The sequence below is a fragment of the Nuphar pumila genome, chromosome 1 (genome assembly GCF_984573655.1).
Source record: "Nuphar pumila chromosome 1, dmNupPumi1.hap1.1, whole genome shotgun sequence".
In the NCBI taxonomy this organism is placed as follows: domain Eukaryota; kingdom Viridiplantae; phylum Streptophyta; class Magnoliopsida; order Nymphaeales; family Nymphaeaceae; genus Nuphar; species Nuphar pumila.
Genome location: NC_143249.1, coordinates 177,993,037 through 178,008,525, shown reverse-complemented (window position 1 = coordinate 178,008,525; position 15,489 = coordinate 177,993,037). Strand labels below are relative to the sequence as shown.

The 15,489-nt window shown below is 37.0% G+C and overlaps 1 protein-coding gene across 1 annotated transcript; it reads right to left on the bottom strand.

Annotated features, from left to right (window-relative positions):
- Window positions 1–944: 944 nt before the first annotated feature.
- Window positions 945–3,603, bottom strand: LOC149851425 (uncharacterized). The gene is made up of 2 exons (XM_090015068.1): window positions 3,424–3,603; window positions 945–1,645 (listed from the first exon to the last, which is right to left on the bottom strand). The coding sequence occupies exons 1-2, from the start codon at window positions 3,571–3,573 to the stop codon at window positions 1,157–1,159; spliced, it is 639 nt and encodes a 212-aa protein (XP_089871194.1). The 5' UTR covers window positions 3,574–3,603; the 3' UTR covers window positions 945–1,156.
- Between the last annotated feature and the right edge of the window lie 11,886 nt (window positions 3,604–15,489).

Sequence of the window (15,489 nt, the reverse complement as noted above, 5' to 3'; positions counted from 1 at the left end):
ACCTATGCGACATAGCTTACAGGAATAACTTGTACAGCAAAATGATGAAACCAAATAAAAAAGAACAAAGTTCCATTTGGTTGAAGATCAACAAGATGCCAATGGAAAATTTTCACAATGTGTCATGTCATGGCTCCTATTAGGATCTGAAAAATCATCAAAAGCAATGTGGTTAAGGGGATATTGTCTAGCTCCAGGCTGCTGTTACCCTTGTAGCAGCTTCTGGGTTGCACAGATTGACAGGAAAACTTGAACATTGGACATGTAAAGTACAAGTTTTTGCATGATTAAATTAAGCATTCTAACTTCCCAAGGTCAGGAGGCTCATCTAACCTACAGTTCCAGTAGACACAGAGAGTGAAAAGAACTACATTTAGATGCAACAAGACACAGACGGAACTTCCTTTTCTTGAGAACGTCTGAAGCAAAGGGAGAGGAATACTTCAGAGGAAATAGTAATCAAGTAGATAGATGCGCTTAGTAAATATGGATGCTTGCATATGGAATATGAGATTTTTTTCAGAGAAAGGATTGTTCATTTCAGTTCAGCTTTTGAAGCCTGGTACTCGGGGAACTTAAATTAACTTGGTTGCTGATGCAATTGGATAGATATGGGAGAGTTGAATCTGCTATAGCTTCAACCAAATATTTCCATAATAACCTGGAACCTTCGGGCTCAAATGTGATAGGTGGTTGGTTAGGTTACACTATCATAACCTAGGGGTCTTTGGTTCGAATCCTACAGGGACTATCCCCCAGCTTGTCCATCAAGAAAAGAAATAAAGAAAGAAAAAAACCCTGGAGAACCTTCCGGCATGTAACAGATAATGCTAGGTTTAACTTCTTGAATCTTGCAATTTGATTATCTCCAAGCCAAGGTCCTGTATTATATACTATAGTGTACTTTTTGAGGGACACAAGATTCTGTTTTAGGCTTTTAGCTGTTTAATGAGAAAAATGCAAAGTATATCTCATTCAACAATTACAGAAAAAAGAGTTTATATGCATCCCAACTACTGATGACAAAAGCTGCATAAATGCTTTATGCGTTGTCAGAGAACATGTATATTCACACCAGAAAAACAATAGGGTGATGACCAGGTTGCACTCAGAATACAGGCAGGTAATCACCTATCTCAAAACTGAAGCAGCATTGTTATTCTTCACTGCTGCTTGTAATCAAGGATGAGATATCTACACATGGTAACTCTGGAATTTTAGGGAGTGAGAGATGGGGCACTTCAATGGCAATGTGCTTCTCAGATGTTTTACTGGCATCAGCTTCAACAAGAGCTCCCTTAAATGTTCCAAAGAGCAAGTTCCCCAATACTCTAAATGGGTTTCTTATCTTCTGCTTCACAAGAAGTATAAGAGAAACTTCTGATAACCGCCAAACAGCAGCGGTGACAATCATAACAGAAAGCAACCAATGTGTAATGCGGTTCTGCCTTTTTACAGTTCTGAGCTCTCTTAATATTTCTTCAGTTGCCGTAAATGGCTTCTCAGTGCTTTGTGTCTCATCCCTCATACATGCTTCACTTGCTTCAGTGGAGTCTGAAAGACTTGCTTCAGTGGAGTCTGAAAGACTTGCTTCAGTCACGGATACTAGCGAATGCTGCTGGGTTCCAGACTTTAGCAACTTCAGCTGTAATCCAGGGAGGACATTGGAAGAGCAAAACAAGAAGAAAAGATGTTGATTAGTTTGCATCTAGAAACAGTTGATTAATCCATACCTCTCCTCCCTACCCTGAATAAACAAATAACATTGAACTCAACATTACATAATTTGTATGGAATTCATATTCTTAATTGTATGTGAGATAATTGTATCAAAATACAGAATAATAACCATCGATTTCTGATAAAAATCAAATTACACAGAGAAAATCTCCAGAAGGAAAGCCACCTTGAAAACCTTCACAGTCTATAAAGCCACCCCAGTAAATATCTGATAAAAACTATATGAAGTCCAAATTGCCACCACATTCACATATAAATGAAGTCTCGGTAAAAATTGAACTTTTAGTAATATCTTCATGCATATTATTTCCTCTGCAAAATTGGAACTCACACTTCACTCTTGCAATTTCAGAATCACATATGCAAGCAAAATAAACCTTTGCTTACTAAAAGATAAGAAATGCAGCTTCACTTTATGGCTATTCTGTTATCTAACATGCATTTTAGAAGTGAAACCTCAATCAATCAAGAATATGTAGAAAAATCAGAATGATAAGCAAATTGCAATAGATGAATTAAAACTATAACATAAGAGGATGTCGAATATGAATTTACAAGGATCACCACAATTTGTAGCTTATTGATGCAAATGCAATGGAGTTTCTCATTTACCAAAGAAGCATCACAAAATCAGATGAACACAGTTCCAGAGATTACAAACCCATGTCATACAGATCCTGTGCACTTCATAACATATGGTCTTAGAATAAAAGGTTGAATCCTCTCTCTCCCTCTCTCCTACCCACTTACATAAGATACGGTCTTGCTTCAATCAACAAAACAGTTGAGACTGCCTCCTATCAGCGAATAAAGGAAACAAAGTAACCAACCTTGAAAAGACTCTCTCTCTCTCTCTCTCTCTCTCTTCCTTCCTTCTATGCACTTGCATAAGATATGGTCTTTGTTGAATCAATTAGAAAAGTTGATCCCGCCTCTCATGACCGAATAAAGAAAACAAAATAAACAAGCTTGAAAGGATTCTCTCGCTCGTACGCGCGCGCGTCAAAACACACGCACATATTTCGTCCTTAGATTGGATAGGCTTACCGAAAAACCGAAAAACCATACTCGTTTCCAAATCAAAGGCCACTATATTAGGATTATTTTTTTCTATTTATAACCCAATGAAACGGCACCTGAGCTCAGCCTGCCATACATACGGTTGTCATGCCAGTGGCCTAGAATTCAAGGCTAGGAACCTCGCCCCCTGGCTTTTGGGCGTCAGCTTGGGCAGAGGGGTGACGCCCATGAGAATCTAACCTTGACCAGCGGTCTAGCAGACAAGGGCCCAGCCCGCTAAGCCAACCCCCGTTGGGGCTATCTTAAGGACGCTTTGATCAACCAAAGGAAAAGGAGGAAGGACGATGGCAAATAGCAAACCTAATTGTATAGTGAATCACTGGATGCATGATTTTTCAACAACTAGATTTCTTCTCAATCTAAAGCTGCACCCAACTCCAACAGATATTTCTCAAGGAACCCATCATGATGAGTAAAACAAACGACCACCCACTTGAATTCCCTATGCAGAAAGGCCAAAAAACGAATCAAGAAGAGAGAAAACGATCCAAACCAAAAATTGGAGAGAGAAACTTAAAAAACCCATTTATTTCTTTTTCATTGTATTCTGTTTTTTGTTTATTTGTTTTTTTCATGAGAGGTCGAGTGGTGAATTGAGTTCACCTGGGATAACAATCGGGAGAGCAAGAGCCGGTCTTCTTCGTCGGTGGTGACGTGGCCGTCGGAAACGCCATCATCTTCCCTCTTCTCCTCCATGAGCCGTTGGATGGCGGTGTGGATCATCTTCATGCTCTGTTCCTCCTCCCCTTCCATTTTTTACTCTTCCAACTCTGCAGAATCTCTCTTTCGTATGTGTATCCAAAGGGAGAGCTATCGTGTGTGTTGTATCGCATCAATCTGTGGCTCTTTTTTCTTGCGTGCTTGGAGAGGACAACGGCTACGATGATTGACCAGAGGCTTATTCGCAATAGCGCCATAATACCGGGTTATAAACTGGTTATTTTCAAGGAGAAGACGGTAGCTTCATTGTTTATTGAGGAAGTGTGAGACCACATGCCCCAAGGGGCAAGGGGTTTGGCGTAGGGGGCATCGGGCCGCCCGGCCCGTTTACTAACGAGTCGAATTTTGGCCCGGTTTTTAATGGGTTTGGGTTTAAAGAGAAGCCTGTGGCCCGACCCATTAGCTCAACGGGTCAATGTGAAGCGGGTTGGGTTTGGTTTGGTTTGGCTTGGCCCGATCCAAACCCATTTGTAGGTTATTTTTTAATAAAATTAAGATATTAATTTTTAGAATATAAAAAATTGAATTAAATGAAAAACATAAAATTAATTACTCGTTATTAAAATTAACAAAAAATGAATTAAATGAAATAGTTAATTTATAAAAAATTTATATTATTAACAAATTTAATAAATAACTCAAGCTCATCGGGTCAGCCAGATAACCCATGGGTCGGGCCATGCCGGACCGACTTATATAATGGTTCGGGTTTCAGCTCAGTACCTAACAGGCCCGAGCCTAAAATCATAGCCCAAACCCAGCCCATGATGGGCCGGGTCGGCTTGGCCCATCGGGCTTGTTGTCCACCCATGCTTAGGAGGTAGGCGGTCTAGGTTCAAATATCACGGTCATCACCCTTTGTATAAACCAAAGTATATGATGGTAAGTAGGGATGTCAACGGGTGGGGTTTAGTTTGGACCGAGGTGAATCAGACTTGGACTAGAGTTTTGGGTATGGTATTGGGGTTAGGGTTTAATATAGTCTACTATAAGAGAAACCATATATGAACCCAATAGGAACTACATGAATTAGACCCGATAAAATAATATTTTTTATTATTTTTACAGTAAAAAATTATAGATTTTAATCAAAACTCGGGTCGGGCTTGGGTCTAGTAAAAATTTTTACAAACTATACCCACACTACAAGAAAAGCGTTAATTAGCGACAGAAGTTTGCGACAAAAATAATTCATTGCAAATTTGAGACGGATTAGCTAGAGAAAACTATCTATCGCTAAAATTTGGATTATTTGCGAAATTAGCGACGAAAAAACTTTCATCGCTAATTAGCGAAGGAAAATTTTCGTCTCAAGATCCGTCGCAACTTAGCGATAGATCAGCGACAGAAGTTTTTCCTCGCCAAGTAGTGACAAAATTGTTTTGTCGCTAATTTCCCTCGTAAAACCCTAATGCGAGACCCTTTCTTTTCCTTTTTGTTTCATCCCTCGCTTGTCGCCCGCCGCCCACTGCCCGTCGGCCTCCCCCTTTGACTCAGTCCCCCTCTCACCTTCGCTCCCCTCTCTCTCGCTCTCATCATTTTTTCGATCGACGAACCCCGTCTGACAACCCCCTTTCGACCTCACCCCTTTGGGGTTTCCTAAAATGGCTCCCCCCCGAGCTTTCAAGTAGTTGCAGGAGGGGACCCAGGTTGCGACCTCCTCTCTCATTCCCTCTCTCGTTCTCTCTCTCTCATTGCTCCCCCTCTATGATTTTCGGTGAACCGACGACCCCAGCCTGCTCTCCTCGCGCCGACCTTGGCCACGACGATCGTCAACGCCTCCCGCAGGCAACCCTCCCCCTTTCCCCCTTGAAATCAGGGTCGTCGAAGGTTTGACAGAGGGTTGTCAACCTTTGTCAGAGCCTCCCCCTTCCCCCTATGGTTGCCGAAGGTCCAACAGAGGCCCGATAGCCTCTACCGGGCCCTCCCCACCCCTCTGTAGTCAGCGGGGGCTGGCAGAAGCCCCGATCGCCTCTACCAGGCCCTCCTTTTTGCCCTTGATCTCTTCGGCAGGATAGGGGGCTCTGCTCCTGTCCTCTTGTTTTCTCCGACAGGATAGGGGGTTTCGCCCCTGTCCTTTCGAATGTCGATAGGGGGCTTCTCCCCCTGTCCTCTTGACTTATCCGATAGTGGGGCTCCACCCTCTGTCCTCGTTATGATCAGCAGGGGGAGAAACCTCCTGCCCTTTTGTTTTCCCTGGCAGGGGGTGGCTCCTCCCCCCTGTCCATGATAATTTTGACAGGGAGCGAAGCCCTTTGCCCCTTGTCTATTTTTTTGACAGGGGGTGAAACCTTCTACTCTGCTATTTTGCCTCGGCAGGGGGCGAGACCCCTCTGCCTCATGATTGATTCTCGACTGAGGGTGTCATCCCCTTGTCATCGGGTAATAAACTTCATTTTAACACAATGTCTCCTGCAGATTCCGCAACATATCTCACTTGTGCCCCACAACCCGAGCCTCGCATCACCTATATGCATAAGCGCTCGCAGCGACGCAACCTCTCGAGTATAAAGTATGAATTCATCTGGATGTGTTACTTACAACTAAATATACTTGAATATGTTACTCGAAAAAAAATGCAAAGGCAAAAGCAATGTAAATCAGGTAAATACCCATGGTGAGTAAGTGATGCAAGCGCATCACAAGTTATTTAATTTCTTGGATGCAACACTTTTCTATTTACACACTCACTTAGTTGTGGATATCTAGGATTGCTTTGATGGAGTTCTGAGATCATGTTTAGCATAATTTTAATGTATGAAAATAGAAGTGTTCTTATTTTTGGAATTCGGATTTCATGCTAGTCATTGTAGTAGTTAGCGGGATATTGGAGTGTGTTTGTTGCAGGTACATATTTGACATTGTTTTGATATGAATGATTTGAATGTATTGTAATGTTTGATGTGACTGTATCTATGCTTGCATGAAGTTATTTTCAATTTGATTATTCCTTCCATGTGAAATTGTGTCATGAAAACATACTTCAAATTAATGTATCGTGTTATGAATGAGTTTGCACATGAAAATGATTGATAAGTTATCAATGCTTCAAATGAACGATTTTGCACATGAAAATATTAAGTTATCAATATATGCATCATAGTTCTTGTGATTGAATGACATTATATATATATATGTGTGTGTGTGTGTGTGTGTGTTATATATATCAAAGCATTACATCCACAATGAATGCATGATAAATTAGATATTTTCTTCATCATAGCATTCTTATGATTCTCTTTTAACTAGTTAGGATAATATCTGTAACATCATAGGACATTGATGTGATATGAATGATTTGAATATATTGTCATGTTTGATGTGACTGTATACATACTTGCATGAAGTTATTTTCGATTTAATTATGTATCCATGGTATTGCATATCAGGTAATTGATTCAAATAACATTTTTATTTATTTAGAATATGGTTTGTGGAGGTAACAGTGGTGGAGCACCTAGTGGTCGATGATCAATTGGAGGTCGCGAGACATCATTAGGTAGATGTCTTTGTGTTATATTTAAATATAGACATTCATTATATTTTTGCTTATATGTTGATATAAAAATTATTACTTATTAATCGTCTTTATAGGATTCCAGCTCAGTGATAGCTAGTCTCAGTTTTCGTCTTCACGTAATGTTTCGATAGTATATCATTTAAATAATTATATACTTGATTAGTTTAAATATGCATTGTGTGAATTTCTAACTCATTGTTCTGTAGATGATGTTTCCCCTACACATGACTCACCTATACCAGCTACTCATACACATCACAACACAACGCTGAATGCAAGGTCTTTTCAGTCTGACATACGATGACTCATTCAAATATTGTATATCGATATACTTATCTTATAAATAGTGTATACCAAAAGTCGATTGTTAATGTGTATCAATTCATGTACAACACGATGTTCGAGCCATAAGAAGTAATACAAGAAATTTGAAAGTCACTACTTCAGCATCTTTTAGGACCGATCGCTCAATGAAAAGAGTACCTGAAGAAGGTGTTTGACATATTATTATCATCATTCATGGTATGCAATCGTTTATCATAACTAATGTGTTTCATATTGAATTTTTTGTTATAGTCATATGTGCTAACTTTCTAAAAGTATTTGTAGGCTTCGCATCACTTTGCGACTATGAATGAGGAGAAGGACGTGAGGGTAGTGTGGCAGAAGGTGGTTGTTAATCGATTTGTCGACATACTGCATAATATGAAGACTGCAACAATAAAAGCAGTTGGTGAGATAGATTATCCACTACAGTGGAAGGGTCATGACCCTTTTACTATCAGGAGAGATTATTGAGAGAGAATGTGCGATAAGTGAGTGAGCAATGAATTTTGAAACCGCTCAGCAAAGGCTGCACAAAACTGAGCGAAGATGCCCGATGTCCATCTACACACAAGTGAATCTAAGACTTTTGGGAGCCACCAGAAGAAAATAGTAACTCATCAATATATATATATATATTGTCAACTTTATAAGTATTGTTGCATACTTTTTAATTATTTTTTTTATCATTTAACCTCGTAGGAAGCAGAAAAAAGAGACATTATACCTTACAAGGATGTGTTTGTTGAAACACATAAACGTAAGAGCATGAGAGAGTTCATATCAGAGAAGGTAAGAACGACAACGGTATGTATTTATTGTATTAATAAATATTATAATAGACAAGTTACCATGAATATTGTAATTCTTAATTATTAATCCATACTATAATCATTATTTTGTAGGAGTCATATGAGCAACAGATGGTAGAGCAATATGACGATGACTTCACTCAGCATTCGCCTTTTGATCCTGCAGCATGAGTGACTACAACCGGTGAACCCAAAAAGAGTCATGTATTCAGGTTTGGGAGTAACATGAATACCACACCAGTCATTGTCTCCTGCAGTCAAGGATCTCAGAGTTCTCTTGTCAGCATCGACTCCCACCGTCTAATTGACCCTGCTATGTCTTGGGATGGTGTATGTCAGCATCTTGAGGACAAAATGTGTGACTTTTTACATGAAGTCATTCTCAACCTTATCCATAATGAGTTGTGCAACTTTTTTTAGGACAGAAAAACTTCGTCTACATTCAACATGAGCTCCGGTGCCCGTTAGGTATAAAGATTCATGTAATTTATTACATGTCATTAGATTTCAAGCTAGTATATGTATGATGGAATACATATATGCATGATTAAATCACAATGATTTTTTTGACACCTTTAGAACACATATATGCATGATTGAATCACTATACAATTTTATGACACCCTTATAACACATATACACATGATTGAATCACTATGAAAGTTTTTTGACAACCTTACAACACATATAAGCATGATTTCATCACTATAAATTTTTTTGACTGCCTTATAATACATATATGCATGATTGAATCACTATGAAAGTTTTTTGATAACCTTAGAATATATACAAGCATTCTTTTATCACTATGACAACCTTAGAACACATATGAGCATGATATTAGCATATATGAAAGTTTTTTGACTGCCTTATAACACATATATGTATGATTGAATCAATATGAAATTTTTTGATTATTTTAGAACACATATATGCATGATTGAATCACTATAAATTTTTTTTGACAACCTTAGAACACATATAAGCATGATTTCATCACTATGAAAGTTTTTTTACAACCTTAGAATACATATATGCATGATTGTGATACATAACACATTTATTTGACAGCCTTATAAACCATATATGCATGCGTGAATCACTGTTACATTTTTTTACAACCTTAGAATACATATCTGTATGATTGAATCACTATGATTTTTTTTTGTCATTCTTAGAACACATATCTGAATTTTGTTAATGTCCTTCACTTTATTGTTATTCTATGTGTCATTCAGTCATTTACTTTGATTACATTAGATTAGGTGCATTATATATAATTTATTTCATTATATTTTTTTTATCAATACTAACATTTCGGTTCTCTTGTACGATACTGGTGATGATTAGTGTAGAGGGGCAGATCGAGAAAATGAAGAGGATGATGCCTCGAATCTTGGTGAGGATTAGCTTCATGTGTTTAATTTGTTTCACGTACTTATAAATAATTAGAACTTGGCAAGGACTGTACTGAGTTATTAAATTTGTTTCACTTATAACTTGTGCTAAATTTATTTCACCTGCTTTATATATGTATTTTTTATGTGTACTTTATTTTTTATACACAAGTTATATAAATTGTATAACAAATTTTTTTTCTCGATATTCATATTTCAAAAAAAAGTTTTTTTTTTTTTAATTTGTGATGATTATCCATCGCTACTTTAAATCAGTCAATGTTTTGCGATGGAATTTAATCTATCGCTAATCCCTCGCTAAATTGGTGATGGACATTAGCGACAGATACATATTCATCATTAAATTTTAGCGACGAATTAAATTCCATTGCAAAGCCAAATCCGTCCTTATTTAGCGATGAACATGATCCATTGTTAATCCATCGCTAATTAACAACAGAATAGTTCTGTCGCTATTTAGCAACCAAGATTATGCGACGGACCCTTTCCGTCACTAATCCATTGCTAAACATGTTAGCGATGAATTAACAACTAATCCACATTTTTCTTGTAGTGCCAAATCCATGTATTAATCAGACCTTTGAGTCCAGATCTGAGTCTTAATCGAGTCTTCTTATTTGACACCGTACCCGGACTGTATAGAGTTTGGTCTGGGTAAACCCGACCTGTTGGTACCCCTACTGGTAAGGTGTAAGCCCTCAGAGTTTTATGGGAAAGTGATTGTAAGTACGGAAGACAAAGCCAACGCGATTAGGTCTCTGATCATGAGGCGGTTTCTCTGAGTAAAAAAAAGTGTGAGACCACATACTTTTTTCGTGCAAACTTTAACAAAACTTAAGAAAATTTTTATAAAGACAACTAAAGTTTGGGCATTAATAAAGTTTTAGAAAATTAAAAAAATACACTTAAAATTTATTATGGTCAATTAAAAAAGCAAGTAAATTATTGTTGTTAAGATTGATGTTAAATGTGATGTAGAATTATCATTTTACCTTCAACATCATATTCTAAAAAAATGTACCTAAAAAAGAGCTAAGGAGACTTTGAAGGGTTAACCAGTAAGTAACTCTCTTAACTCATTTGGGTTAGTGGTAACCTAGGTTAAATGGATGAAAGTATGTTTTTGACTAACATTGCAAATATTTAAATGACTTTTTAAAAAATTTCAAAACTTAAGTGCATTATTTTATTAATGTCCAAACTTTAGGGGCTTTTTTGAAAATTAATCAAAAACTTATTTTTAAAAAGTGAAAAGCCAACTTTTTGGATTGAAAACTGGGCCTGCAAGAAGGTTTTAGGGGTCGGGCCCAATGACAGTTAAATACGAGAAAGAGATGATACATAAAAAAAAAACTGCTCCTTGATTGATGGAAAGGATCCAATACAAGCTAATGTGAAAATATAATTTGAGAAGCACTTTGTTAAACAAATTTGATTTTGACAAACTCCATTTAAGGTATTAGTGTTTGTTCTATTAGACAACAAAGATCTTATTTTGAACACACACTTTTTACACAGATTTATTGTAGTTTATTTTAAAAGCAATGTTTTAATTTTAAGACATATATACAAATACTTTTTATACAAAATAAAAGAAAATTGATTTAAATAAAAAGTATAAATTTTATATATTACACAGATTCATAACATTTTTTATGTCTGGATGTTAAAAAATTACGTACATGATTCATCACACATCATCCATTATAAAGACAGAAATATTTGAAAAGATATGACTGTATAAGAGAAACTTGTAGAGTTCTTTTACCAAAAGAATAAATCTTTTAAGAGAAAAATTATTCCTCCCGTAAAATGGCATCATCATGGACTAAAGGAATGCACTTGAGAGCTTGAATCCAGTATGCGACAAAGTACCTTAAATTGATCTTCTAGACCATATGTATATAACAAATTTTGAAGAGGATTTTTTTTTTTGAGAGGTAGGATCTAATAACCAACAATTTTTTAAAAATTTTGATCGATTATAATACCAAGATATTGGATGTTTGATGACTTATTTTATGTTATTGGATTGCACGGTTGCATTCACATCAAACTTTCAAAAAAATCAAAAGTGATTTCATCAAATTCACAGTTCGTACTTGTTCACATTGTCACTTTTTATTGGCTTTTAGCTGAATTTCTTGAACACTCTATGCTTCATGCATATTTTTTCAGTGTTCACTTTTCACTTCACACTTTGTGCTAAGCTTCTTGCACCCTTGTTACTCTGGTGGCAATGATTTGAATAGCATTATTTTATTTTTAAGGCAAGCTGAGTTAGGCAGAGACTCCTACCAGTTATACAACTATACCATTGGGTTTTGAACCTGAAACGTCTGTTAGCATTATTTCCTATGAATAGAAGTGTGCACTCTAGCCTCTTGACAGCTGAACTCGAGCTTACTTTTAATTTTGAACCTAACCTAAAACCTTTCACGCGCTCAGTAGATGTTCATACCACAGTAACAAATATCATGATGAAAATCTCACGATAATATCGTGAAAAATTACTTGAATGTTTTAAAGAGTAATTTCTCACGATATATTCAAAATATCATTATTTAAACATGATATTTACATTTTTAATGACTATTATCATGAAAAACATGTGGTTTTTAATTTTAAATATTTTTTATTTATATTTCTTATAAATATTTTATTTTAAATTTATTTTTATTGCTGAGTTTTTGCTGAAAAAATACAAGATTTTTTAAAAAAAATCAAATTCTCATGAGTTTTTTACTGCCGATATTTTTGCCGTTTTTAACTTTTGTCACTGTGGTTCATATAAGTACCATGTCCATTACTTAAAGGGTGTTTGGTTGCATGTGTATAAGAAATGGGTTTTGGATAGAACTAAGGGTGTCAATGGGCTGGGTTTAACCTGAACCAGACCCATACCAAACCCTATAAGATCTAGAATCCGGGTTAGACCTGAAGGGTCCCATTAATAAATGAAGCCAGTTAAGGTTTGTCAACTTTCATATCACACCCGGGCCCCACCTAAGTTCCGACTAAGATCAGCAAATTTTCAATGTATAAAAGATAAAAATATATAAATTTACCAGGTATGGTCTGGGTCTGGTTCATGTAATACCTATATGATCTGGGTATGATTTTTTTTATAGTAGATCCTATTGGACTCAGATCCAGACCTGCTATCAACATCTCAAATAAGGTTTGGGTCTGGTTCTATCTGGGTCCAAACCAAACCCCACCCATTGACACCCCTAGATAGAACATATTCTGATTAGAATGAAAACTTAATTTTATGTCTTTTATTTTCATTAAAAAATGCCAGCTCACATGTGTATGGGATGGCAAAAACATATCAAACGGGTAAAACTTGTAGAACATGATAAAATTCTGTTTTTTTAAATCTAAAACGTATTCCAAGGGCTGGACCAATGACCCTATTGTTAACAAGCCACAATGCACACTAGGGATGACGGGAAAATGGGCCTCGCCCACTGGGGATTGAGGACAAGAAACAAGGATGGAGGCGGGGATGAAGGTTAAAATCAAAACTTGTATGGGGATAGAGGCGGGGATGGACTTACGCTTTTCCCCGCCCTGCTCCGCCCCAATCTCTATTAGTAAAATAACTAAAATGCCTTTAGGAATGACAGTGGATCAAGGAGAAATGGGTCCCGCCCTGCCTCGCCTCGTTTGGACCGGGGATGGAGAACATGAAACGGGGATGGAGGCGAGAATGGAGGTTAAAATCAAAACTTGTGGGGAGATGAAAGCAGAGATGGAGATCAGAATTTTGATAAGGGGCAGAGGTGGAGACCTTTGTTCCCCACCCCTGTCCACTGCCATCCCTAATGGACACATACATAAGTCTCAGCTTATTAATAATAGTTGATATACTTAAACTTTAGTGACATAACTCACCAAGTTACCAACATGAGCTTTTTAATAATTGTCGATATTTTTCCTTTCTCTCAAATAAAAAAATTCGTTGATATATTTTAATCAGTAATTAGCACCTTACCAAGCTATCGACAGGTCCTGTTTTAAACTAGAACGAGTGGTATCCAACCGAGCTCTTAAAAAATTGAGCCTGAGCTTCTAATTGAGAAGCTTAGAACATGCCAACTCACATATAGAAAACTTACCAAATGAGTAAAACATGATAAATTCTATGGACAATGCTGTAGATGGCACTGTTTTTTTTTAGTACAATACCATAACTGATTGTGAACTACAAACATGATCAAGTTACTTTTTTCTTGACAGTTTTGCTCTTTTGTTTGGTTGAAATCATGGTGCCTCATTTTTTCAGGCAACAACTTACATGGCGTTTAATTTTTTCAAGCGAGACTTCGATGAGTGGTTTGACCAAGGCACCTAATTTTTCAGGCGACAAAAAGGGTAAAACCATTAGAAAAATTAACCAGATTTGTCATATTTTGAATTGTGAATTGGCCATGTTTGTCATATCAAAACATAGAATAGTGCTAGAAGTAAGTGAGTGCCATCTACATCTTTGTCAGTAAATTCAATCTGTGTTAATCTAAAATATCAAATACCCTTAGGACGATAAGCTAAACATACACGCTCACACTCATGCTCACGAACGCGCATGCACAAACTCTCAAACACGCTCACAGACCAGTTGTTGTACTGCTAAAATTATAGCTCCTTTACCATCACAGGCTCCACTTGTCTGGTAGCAGCAGCTAGAGCACGTTGCAGATTTAAAACCCAATGGTATAGTTGTATAACTGGTAGTGACAGTTTGCATATATATATATATATACATATATATATATATATAGAGAGAGAGAGAGAGAGAGAGAGAGAGCTTCACACTAGATGTAGCTTGGTGAAGCCACCTCAAGGGGGCGTCCTGATGAAAACATGTATTGAGAAAACTGGGACAAGTTGATAATTGCATTTAACACAATTACAATCACACAAACCTTATCTCGACTATCTGGTTAAGAAAAGAAGATTTGGTACAATATGATTGCACAAATATTTGTGCATTAAGCACCTTATCACCCTCCATCTTGAGGATCGGGTGCGTAATGCACAATTTTGGTGCAATCATACGGCACCCGATCCTGACTCCTGGATAAGTGGGTGACACGATTACCATATCACATACCCTATATGTCAGATTATGAGGACTGAAAAATCAATGTCTTACAATGTACTACCTGTGAGTTTCAACTAAGGGCTCCTTATCCATGTGGATAGCAACTGTTATATTATATATACAACAACTACGCCTTCATCCCAAAACAATTGGGGTCGGCGATATGAACCAAAAAAGAAAATCATTCTGGGTCTTCCACATGAATCATTCTCCTCCAATCATTTCTATCCAATGTCATGGCCTCAGTGAGGTTTAAAGCATTCATATCCTTTCATATCACCTTCATCCATGTCTTCCTAGACCTACCCCAACCTCTTTTAACTAATATATTTTTTCATTTCTCCATCCTTCTAACTGGAGCATCATTAGGTCTTCGCCGAATATGTCCAAACCACCGTAAACGATTCTCTCTCATCTTATTTTCAATGGGTGCAATGTCTACCTTCTTACGTATCTCTTCGTTCCAAATTTTATTTTTATTGTATTTTCACACATCCATCTCAACATACGCATCTTAGCTACACTCATTTTTTGAATATGATGTCTCTTGGCAGCCCAACATTCTATACTATATAGTAAAGCGGGTCTAATAGTCGTCCTATAAAACTTTATGTATTCTGTCTTACTCTTACTCAACTTAAAACCTCTTGCTTCCAATGTCTGTCTCCATAATTCTAACTTAGTATTAACCCCAACTTTATACTCATCAATCAAAACAATATCATCAGCAAACAACATACACCATGGCACATTTTCTTGAATTAA

Coding starts and splice junctions, on each gene's coding strand:
- LOC149851425 (XM_090015068.1), bottom strand. CDS start 3,573: ATGGAAGGGGAGGAGGAACAGAGCATGAAGATGATCCACACCGCCATC. Junction 1,646..3,423: donor TCTCCCGATTGTTATCCCAG/GTGAACTCAATT, acceptor CCTGGATTACAG/CTGAAGTTGCTAAAGTCTGG.